Source organism: Sceloporus undulatus, chromosome 1, assembly GCF_019175285.1.
Source record: "Sceloporus undulatus isolate JIND9_A2432 ecotype Alabama chromosome 1, SceUnd_v1.1, whole genome shotgun sequence".
In the NCBI taxonomy this organism is placed as follows: Eukaryota; Metazoa; Chordata; class Lepidosauria; order Squamata; family Phrynosomatidae; genus Sceloporus; species Sceloporus undulatus.
In genome coordinates, this window is record NC_056522.1 from 122,953,801 (window position 1) to 122,965,171 (window position 11,371).

Below are 11,371 nucleotides of genomic sequence, written 5' to 3' on the forward strand. Positions count from 1 at the left end.
AAGTCTTGAGGCACACCTACATAGTTTAATCATATTATCAGGCAAGCTGTCTACTTTACCAAGAGTGTGCTGTTCAATTAACAGCCATTTAAAGTGCTTCTTACATTTTTGACTCCACTGTTTAGAATTGCCCACTCTCCTAAGCAGGTAATAATAATATAATAATAATAATATAATAATATAATATAATAAAGATAATAGGTTTTATTTATATACCGCCCATCACTGGGAATCCGAGCGGTTACAATAGAGGGGAGAACAGACAGTTCCTGCCTACAGGCTTAACCTCTAAAAGACACGACACAAAAGGAGAAGGAATGGTGAGCGTGGATGGGGGGGGAGGAATCAGGTCCCAGCTTCTTCTCTCCCTCTGAGGCCTGGACCAGGGCAGATGGACCGAGGGAGGGCTCTCTCTTCAGGCTAGCCCCTGAGGGTACTGGGCCAGCCTTCTCCTCCCTCAAAGGCCGAAAGATGACAGTTAGGGAGGGAGGAGCCTCCTTCTTCAGGCCAGCCCCTGATGGTACTGGGCCAGCCTTCTCTCTCCCCTCAGAGGCCGAAAGATAACAGTTAGGGGGGAGGAGCCTCTGTCTTCAGGCTAGCCCCTGATGGTACGTGGCCAGCCTTCTCTCTCCCTTCAGATCTTCCATGAAATTCAGGATGGCAAACTGTTTTTATTCTAAGAACTATTCTGTCAAGTAGAAGGATGTATCTCAGGATTGCACAATGAGCTTTATGGAGTGGAGTCAGCATGGTTTAGTGATCTGAGAGTTGGGCTAGGACTCTAGGATATCAAAGTTGGAATCTCCATTCAGCCATGGAAAACCCATTGGGTGAACTTGGGCCAATAAAAGTGGCCAAGAATACCCTAGAAGAGGTTCACCATAAGTCAAAGTCAGCATGTAATAACTGACTAGTAATTCATTGTTGAGAGGTTCTCTCGAACTGGGGATTCCCTATGCTTCTGGCTGGGATGCACACTTTCACATTACATTCACTTCTTTGTTCTGCTCTTGAGCTTTGCTCCTGAGTTGTGTAGGTGTGAGCATTTATTCCTTCTTAGCCTTTTCACATGGCTTGCTTGATTAAGATAATGCCAAAAATCCAGTAATTAATTCTCACAGTGGTAGACATGATTTATACTTATGTTTCAAACTGAACTACTTGTGTGTAGCACCCAAAATGTATGGAGACCACAAAGGTGCACTAGATACAACTGGAACTAGTTTTGTTCAAAAATAATTGAAATCTTTCAGGGGAACGTGATCAATTGTATGCCAGTAGTAACTTAATGGAATATAGTGCAAGTCTGTATTAACTGCTCTTTAATAAGGCTAGATTAATTGCTCCTGAAGGAATTTGTTAAATTGTCATTTATCATTTTATTTATATTTCACCTTTCTCCCAGACAGGGGACTCAAGGTAGAAAATTACCATAAATGCATTACGAAAGGCAGAAAATTACAATAAATGCATATATAGTTAAAACAGTATTAAACATGTTTACAGTTCAAAATGAATTAAGCCTAAGCTGATGCTTCCTTTTCTTTCTTCAACATTCTCCAAAAATATGAATGCTTTGCTTACACTGAATCCTGCAATCAGGTACAGTGCGCCCACATCATACGCGGCTTTCAGCTTACACCGAAAGCCACACAACGGAAGAGGTAATGGCATATGTACTGCGTGCATGAGCCCCATTGTTTTCAGTAGGGCTCGAGTATATGCAGTATTTGCCTTACACAGGGGCCTGGAACGGATCCCCTGCATAAGGTAAGGGCGGACTGTACTACAAAATAGACAGAATCCTGCATAATTCTGCAAAATGTCTTTGTAGGTAGTTTTAACTCAATTAATTTGTCCATCTTCCTTGTTCTTTGTGTCTTTGACTAAAAGGAGAAGCAAGTTTGTCTACATCTGTTCCTACCTAGCTACAGCACACAGATTTTCTATTCCTAGATTATATTGGGTTTCTGTCTTGAAATTTGATTAGCTCATAGTAGCTAACTTTGTAATGGGAGTAAGAGGGATTACTCCAAGACAGGTTTCCAGATGCTTCTGTCATTCTCTTGTGCCTTCCCCAGCTTCCTATGTTCTCCTTGTTCCTGTTCTTTTGTTCATGATGGTACATCCATTCCTACCCTGTCCACTATCTTTTTTAGATCTGTTGAGTTGTTACATTTCTCTTAAGTTTTTGGAATACTACAGCTGGCTAGAAATCCATTTACAGACTTGACAAGTAGCACTCAGTGCGTCCAAAGCTTCTCATTTTTGGCGGATTGCTTGTTTGTGCTCTAATCTGACTAACTACTAAAGCCACCAGTTCTGTTTTTAAATAAGTACAGAAGTAATTTGTAATTTTTTCAGGCCGTAGACTACATTTTGCATTATATTTTTAGTACAATTTGTAGGTTTTCAACTCTTTGTGGATCGTTCGAGGACTGCTGCAAATTGGATCAAATTAGTTTCTTACTAAATGAGATCACATTCTTCCAGAATAATAGCCATTTAGCAACTAACTGGATGGTTTAAACCAGCAAATGGCAGAAAAGTGTTAATTTTTGTACAGTTACTTTATTATCATGAATATTCAAATATGGGAAATTGCTTCACTTTGCTTTGTTGTCTTTTTTTTTTTTTTTAGGACTGATAGATTACAACTTCCACTGTTTTCGTAAGGCCATACATGAAGTTTTTGAAGTGAGAATGAAAGTTGTGAAAGCACGAAAGAATCAGAACCAAATGCAGAAGTCCAAGAGGACCACCCCTAACGGCACACCTAGAATGCCAGTGTAACTGAACTCATGACACCACTCTTAGCAGATAAGACCTCTTATGACATTTAAGGGTGTCACCACGTTCCATAGCTGGAAGATGAACTGAACTGCTGTATTGTTAATAATGGAATTTTTCCACACTTGCCTCCCTCCAAAAGCACTGTATATTTTCATTTATTCATACTAAGATATCGATGACAGAACTGTTTTGCACTTTTGTCTTGTTACATGATTGAAATGAACTTTTGATAAACCAGGTTGTATTTTATTTAAAATGACACTTTTTAATATGTGGTCCTGGATAGAATATGTACCATAGTTTCTCTACATGCTGCAGATAAATGAGTAAACAATCAAGAAAACATAAGGTAACTTTTTACACATCTGTGAATTTAATATTCATGACAGATATAGATATATATATATAATATCCCAACTTGTAAAATCAAATTTTATTTTGAAGTACAATAGCAATAAAATATTTCTTGGGAATCCTTATGGGATACATCAGACATTTTGTAAAAACAGGCTTTGGGGCTAAATAACTCCCAATTGTCTCCAGAAATCCTAGTAAGACCTCTTTGTTCTTTATATGATTACCTCTACCTAAAAGTAACTTTATATAAAGAGACTTATTTTGTTATGGTTGTATGTTGTGTCTGGTTGTGTTTTTCTTAACACTTTAAAAATGCTGTGGTGAAAAAATATTACAAGTGAAGGCCTGCAGTAATTGTGCATAGAAAGGAGAGGCCCAGATACAAAACCCATTGTTCATAATCATTTGACCTATCCTTCACATCCACCCCTCATTTCACTGATGGATAATTCCTGTGAAAGAGGAGTGTCGAACCTGTGTAGAGCCACAGGGCATTGTGTTCTGTTTACATATCTCAGTCCCAAGTCTGGTGGGCCTGTGACTGAGGTGGTAGAAGTGCAGACTGTAGGCCGCATTTGCCTCCTATAGCTTGTGTAGGACATTTGCAGCACATTTATAGCTCTTTGGAACTTCCCCACCCCTGGTCAAATGAAAATTGTGCAAAATTAAACATCCTTTGCTTGCAAATGCCCTCAAATGTGTTCTAGGGAACTAGGACAGCCCCATAGGAGGTTTTGGGGAGCGTCTAGGGATATTTTTTTTTTGAGGGAGCTGGTACAATGTGGGGTGCTATCCTTCAAAGTCTGCTCAAGGGTTAAAGTAGCCACCTAGTTTTCCATAGTAGCCTACCCAGGTCTAAAAAATGAGGTGAGCATGGTAGTTTTGGTGGCATTGGGGCTCAGGACTGCTAGCTCTGTGATCCTGTGTGCTGCTGCTGTGTGGAGTCAAAGTAGAACAGCCTTGGGCCAGGAAGGAAAACACACACACCAAGAAGGCATCTTGCAATAAAGATAAATGTGACAGCACAGGTTCTTAGGCAAGGTTTACTACTTAAATAATTCATATAAACCATCTGAATTGCTGGAAATTGACTGTGTTGGCTATATGAACAATTTATTTGAACAAAAAGTTTCTCTTGGTTCTGGATGTGTCATATGCCAACTAGGAAAAACTGCTGGGATCCATTTGAATAAATTAGAATTAGAATGTTACCCTTGAGACATCACATATGAAGATGCATTTACGGTAAGTTTATTAGCATTTTAGCACAAACAGTGAAATAACTTGATACAGTTTCCTCCTGCCTCACATTGCATTAGTTTTGCTAATTTTACTAGAATTTGCCCTATCCAGTTTTCCTGTTGGAGAAACATTACTTAAAAGTCTCGCTATTTATCTTTTCATCATCCCTGGGCATTCATGTTCACTTGTTTTAGCACAGCAGAACTGCTAATTAAAAATAGTTTGGCAAGATGAAGTGTAATGGAAATTGTCACTTCATCCTTCCTTTTGGAGTGAAAAGTGTGTACATCCAAGACAATGCATTTTGTGCATATGTGCCACTTTCTTGTAGGCTGATTATCTCTTATCCAAAATGCTTGGGACAAAAAGTGTTTTGGATTTTTTTAAATTTTATTTTAGAATATTTGCATACACACACACACACACATAAAAATGAGATATCTTGGAGGTGGGACCCAAGTGTAAACACAAAATCCATTTCTATTTCATATATGGCTTGCCTACACAATATTTTAAATAATTTTGTTCATGAAATAAATTTTTGTACATTGAAGCATCAGAAAGCAAATGTGTCATTATCTTAGCCACCCATGCAGACAGTTTTGAATTTTGGAGTGTTTGGGATTTTGGAATTCCAGATAAGGGATATTCAACTTGTACTATTATCTGTATGGAAGTAACTGGTGATACTTAATCCTTCACAGACTGTTATTGCAAGGTACAATTGATGTGTAATTTCAATTGTCCATGTTTTCAAATTAGGAATATTTACAGAGTGTTAACATTCAATTTTAAAATGGCATTCTTTCTCACCCACACATACTGTTGGTATTGCATTGATGCACTGGAGACTCAGTAGTGTCATTACTATCATGCTTTTTAAATACAGCTGACCCTTTCAATCCATGGAGGTTCTCTTCCGTGACACCTCCCTCCATGTGTGGGAAAAACATGTATGGAAAAATATGTTCACAGTTCAGAAGCATTTAGGATTATGTTACCTTATTAGGCAGCATGAGTTCATCTGGTCACTAGAGGTAATTGACTTATGTTCTCTAGGTCTTAACACTATACGAATTAAATATCTCATTTACACTATAGCTTTTGAGAAAGTATGAAATTGTAAGAAACCATGCACTGCAGATAGGAGGGTGACACAGAAAGTGTTGTAGCCTCTAAAGTTAGGCACAAAGAGAAAGCATATAGTTTTTCTCCTTTACACTAGAACCTGAGGTCTTTTCACACTATAGTTATAGTAGTATGATTCCACTTTAACTGTCATAGTTCCATCTTAAGGAATCATAGGATTTGCAGATAGGGGAAGTGTATCATGATTTCTCACCCAGAGAATTCAAGTGCCTCACAAACTAAATCCCAGTATTCCATAGGATGTACTCTCAACACAGTTAAAGTGCAATTATAGTGCTATATCTGTGTAGTATGAAAGGACCCCTGGGGTCAGCCAATGAAACTCACTCCTGGGAGATGAAGGAGAAAGAAAATAACATGGTTGAACTGTGGCACTAGCTACCACAAGATGCCAACATTGTAGGCACCCTGATTGCCATTTTGGGAGAAAAGTGGGATATAAGCCCCATAGATAGACAGACAGAGTGGCTTCATGCTGTCTGTCAGTGTTCACCTCTAATTCCATAAGGTTTGCTTAGGTATCTAAAAGAGCTATTATTATTATTATTACATTTATTTTTATCTCGCCCTTTTCCCAAAACACATTCAGAGTGGCTTACAAGATTAAAACAGTACAATTAAAAACAGAGAAAAGTGTTACATTAAAACAGAATTACATCTTTACAGTGTTAAAACAAATTGCATATAAAGGAATAAAATACCATTAAAATGATAAAAATGTTTAAAATATTTTAAAAGAATACAACATCCAGACCGTTCTTTAAAAACTTTCTGCTTTAAAAACCTATCTGAACAGTATGTCTTGGCCTGCCAGTGGAAGGCCAACAAAAAGGGAGCCATTCTGGTCTCCCTGGGAAGGGAGTTCCACAGTCTAGGCAGGGGCAGCCACAGAAAGGTCCTGTCTCATGGGGGTGGGATTGAGAGAAGGGCCTCTCCTGAAGAACTCAGAACCCAGGCCAGCTCATGCAGGGAAATATGGTCTGCCAAGTAGCCTGGACCTGAGCCACATAGGACTTTATAGGCCATAACCAGAACTTTGAATTGTGCCCAGAAACAAACTGGTAGCCAGTGATGCTGTTTCAATAGGGGGGTGTTGTGTGATTTCTATAACCTGCTTTTTAACAGCCTGGCTGCAGCTCTTTGGACCAGCTGAAGTTTCTGAACACTCTTCAAAGGCAGCCCCAAGTAGAGCGTGTTACAGTAGTCCAAATGGGATGTAACCAAGGCATGTACAGTGGACTCTTCCCTTATGCAGGGGATCCGTTTTGGATCCCCCACATTAAGGGGGAAAGTGCATATGCTCACACCCCATTGAAAATAATGGGGTGTGAGCTGTGTGCCGCAGTGCATGCTCCATCAGCGTGCATGCCATTGTCTTCCCCCCTCTGGCAAGCTTCTGCGTAGGCTGGAAGCTGCGTATGGCGCACCCACAAATGGCATGAGTACACTGTACTACTGTGGCCATATCTGGCATCTCACGGAATGGGCACCGTTGGCGCACAAGCTTTAAATATGCAAAAGCACTCCTGGTCACTGCAGAGACCTGGGCCTCCAAGTTCAAAGCTGAGTCCAGGAGTACTTCCAAACTGCCAACCTCCATCCTTGGGGGGGAGGGGTATAAACCCATCTAACACAGGTTGAATCCCTATTCTCTGATCTGCCTTCCAATTGACCAGGAGCACTTCTGTCTTGTCTGGATTAAGTTTCAGCTAGACAGATTTAAGGAGGTTAAGATGTTGGTAGCCATGATAACTACTATGTGATACTTCCACAATCAGAGGTGGTGTGCTGGAGGACATCAGTGAGAGGAGAGCTGTTGTCCTCATATCATGCTTGTGGTTTTCCCAGAGGCATACTGTTGTTGGCTAATGTGTGCTGGGCTAGGTAGGATTTTGGCTGTTTCCAGCAGTCTTCTCATAGGACATAAATATTTATACAAATGTGTGTGTAGCACTTTGCTAGGTATGAAGGGTGGTTTTCTCAATGCTATTACAAAATTATTTTGTCTAAAAATACAGTTTTCAGTAAAGAAAATCCCATTTGTCTGATGAGCCACTGCAGCTACCTAGCTTGCCATTTGTGTGGCACATTTCTGAAGACTGGGTACTAGTGCAAGCTGTTGGCTTTCATGTCAGTAGGGTAAGTGGATTCATTTCAGTTTATTGTTGAGTTTAAAAGAGTGATCCAAGATGCTGAACCTACTTGGTGGATTATTAGTATTTATTTCATTTGCATGCTGCCTTTTTCCCAGGAGGGACCCATGGCAGCTCACAGATACAAGTGAAATAAATAATAATAATTGGTGGATTGGTTTTTATTAAAGGGGACTCTGTTAAGATCAGACCAGAGTGGTTTCACTGCTGCACTAATATCAGAGCCACTAACAGACAGAATTCCACAAAAAGCTTTTACAGTGCAATTTACAGGAGGGCCCAACAATTATATTTATTCAATGTGTTCCTTGCTCTGGAACCGGCTGTTGATCCAGGCCTCCAGGAGTTCTTCCAGTGCCAAACATAAGCATTATTAATGGTAAATGATGCAGCAGATGTTACCCAGCAGAGAAGCACTCAAACCCTTTCACTGATGGAGTCCAGCACCCCTCACAGCCAATGGCAGAATTAGGCCCCCACTCTTATCACTTTGGCTGGCAATCATATCAAATCCTTATCACTGGACATATACTATCACTGGACATATATACCTATGTCTGAGTGAACTCCCTCCCAGGCTGAGGCAAATGAAAGATGGACTCTCAAGGGTTATATAATTCAGAAACAAACATCAAAGGGTACAAGTGTGACCCATCTCCCCCCAACAGCAATGAGAAAGGTGCAATCAGGTCAGCCACCAAGAAAAGTTGACTCCCCAGTTGGTTCTCGGCCTTCCTATCTTTTCTCAGCCTCAAACTGCAAAACAAATGCAAAAAATATCCAACAAGGTCACTAACACAAGTTAACTCTTTCATACCATTGGATAGCTGTTAATGTTTGGCAATGAGGCTGACAAGGACTCTAAAGTCCATCTGCCAGGCAGCAGAAACCCAGTTTAGGATTAAAATACAGACAATGATTGCATTGGGGAATAACAAGTATTATGGCAGAACTTCATTTAAAAAAAAAAACCTTAGCTAACATTGCACAGTCGCTTCAGAATGGATGAATATTGACTCAAAGAAGCAAATTCAGCACTGACAAGTTTCAAGATCTGCTGTTGTTTGGGGTTTTCAGCAGGGTGAGAATCATGCCATCCTCCAGATTATTTTGGACTGTAACTTCCATTAGCCCTAGCCAGCCCAGTCAGTGGTGAAGGATGCTGGGAGTTGTAGTCCAATTTCAAGTACAGTAGCTGGCTGCAAGATTCCCACCCCTGGTTTACAGGGTGCTAAGGGAAGGGGGGAAAGTTAAGTTTTAAAATGGAGGCAGTAATGCTCTTTCCTTAAGCCTTACCACTTACAAATAAAAAGGGGTCAGGGACTGCCAATTTGCAGGAAAATAATACTCCCTGGCAGGATTCTGCCTTTAGTGATTTCAGTTTAAAAGACTTCCAGGATCTGGAGGGAAATAACTTCTTCATATCAAAGATAGAAGCAGCCAGCAGATCCTTCCACAGCATTAAATGAACTCTGGAGTCTTTCATATGCCTTTAGATTGGAGGAAGAACTCTTTTATGTTTGGCTCACCCTGCTTAAACTTTAATATTCCACACTTTTGCATCATCTCAGGATCCTGTATCATTTTGCTACATATGGCTCACCTGGCATTTTGACTAACATATCCCCCCTTCAAACCAATTTGTGATTTCCCTCTACGTATGACATTGTTTGCCAATTGTGAAATACCATGCCGAGACACAGGACTCTTTGCAGCTGGTGGCTGTGGTATTTAAGTCTAATAATTTAATAAACATTCTAGACCACCTATAACCGTGGTCACTAGTCACATTCCCTGTTCTCTTCCAGTATGGATGCTAGCTTCAGGATTTGGCTAGAGAAGCCTTTTTTAAAATCACTGACAAATCCCATCTGTGTATTGTGCCAGAGAGGATTCCAGCAGTTTCATGTGAAATATACACAAGTCTCAGCAAGGATGTTGTGTTAATACAAAGAACTTGACAACTGCCAGTTGGCTCCTACCATTGTACCTAAATACTGGTAAATAAGAATATGTAACCATACCATATCCTTTAAAGGAAGCATTATTGTGATTAAGGCTGCATCTGTACTTCAGAAATAATGCAGTTTGACACCGCTTTAACATCCATGGCTCAATGCTATGAAATTCTGGGATTTATAGTTTTATGAGACATTTAGCCTTCTCTCTTGAGAGCTCTGGTGCCACAATAAACTACAAATACCAAGATTCCCTAGCACTGAGCCAGGATAGTTAAAGCGGTCTCAAACTGCAGTGCAGATGAAGCCTAAGTCAGATAGTGAGAATACGGTTGGCCCTCCATATCCACGGACTTTTTATCCATAGATTCAACCATCCACAGTTTGAAAATATAAAAAAAAATGTAAATTCCAAAAAGCAAACCTTGATTCTGCCATTTTATATAAGGGACACCATGTTACTACACCTTTGTATTTATTGGACTTGAGCATTCATGGATTTTGGGGATCCTGGAACTAGATTAATCAAGCAGTAAAAAAGTACTGTTTCTCTATTTCTGGCAAAGCACCCTTTACATCCAGAGTGACCAAGAATTCTACTTTATAAATCATAGACCTCTGTTTGGTGTCCTGTATTTAAAAGACTATCAGTTCAAAATCTCATTTTTAGATTTAAAAAAAAAGCCACCATGAAGACATTGAAGTTGTCCATTATACAGGACACTAGTCTTCCCCACTTTAGGAGAAAGTATTTATATTTAAATTAGAGTGATTATTCTGAACTGAATACTAAGTGGAGTTAAAATCAGCCTTTAGACAACATATCTGGGATATAGAACTGCAGAATCATAGAGGTAAAATCAGGAACATCCCAGTTTTAAGAAGTTTGGAAATGTCCTTTGCTAGGCCAGTTTATTTGACCAAGCTAATAGTACCCAAATTTAGGGCAGCCTTTACTGCAGCTCGCTTTAATGTTCTTCTCTCAGCTGTATTGGAAGGAAAATATACGAAGGTCCCTTATGAGAACCAGACATGCTCCTGCTCTGACACCTCAGTGGAATCACTCCAGCATATTGTATTGTACTGCCCTTTTTATCAAGGTGTGCGTTCCTCTTTAATTCATCCAATCTCACAAAAATTTCCAGGTCGAACAGCTAGTTACTACTTGACACTATTGCTCAAGGATGTAGATTCACAAATTACCGAGAATATGGCCTGATTTTGTGCTGTCGCCATTGCTACACGCAAACAAATTATTAAGGATCAGAATTGTGGTTAAAAGAACGAGTTGTCAGTGTGTAATGCTTCCTGTTTATATGTATATTTGTGTTTTAATTTGAGCTTTTCTAGATTTATTAGTTTTTTTGTAAGAGTGTTTTTATTCTTAAGTGTATATATACCGATAACACTGAGATATTTGAGTCAAAGACCGTAAATAAACTATTCTATTCTATTCTATTCTAAACTATTTGAAATGCATGTATACTTTAATATTCTTGTTTAAGGCACTGGCTTTTGTTATACAGTACCTGCATAACAACAATAGTCAAATTCAGATCTAGATACTAAATGGAGGCTGTCGTATTTTGGACATAGCATGAGAAAACCTGGTCCATTGCAAAAGACAATGCTTGGTTAAGGCATTTCTTCTCCTTTTTCTTCTCCTTCTCCTTCTGAAAGGCAGTAGGAAAAGAGGAAGACCACATTGCAATGCAAATG

The 11,371-nt window shown here is 39.5% G+C and overlaps 1 protein-coding gene across 1 annotated transcript in view; it reads left to right on the plus strand.

Annotated features, from left to right (window-relative positions):
• The window catches only part of RRAGD (Ras related GTP binding D), a 26,778-nt gene extending 23,353 nt beyond the window's left edge, over positions 1-3,425 (plus strand). The window contains exon 7 of the mRNA XM_042443029.1: positions 2,642-3,425. Within this exon, the coding sequence (XP_042298963.1) occupies positions 2,642-2,793 (152 nt within the window). The 3' untranslated portion in view covers positions 2,794-3,425. The remainder of the gene's footprint in view (positions 1-2,641) is intronic.
• Positions 3,426-11,371: the final 7,946 nt, after the last annotated feature.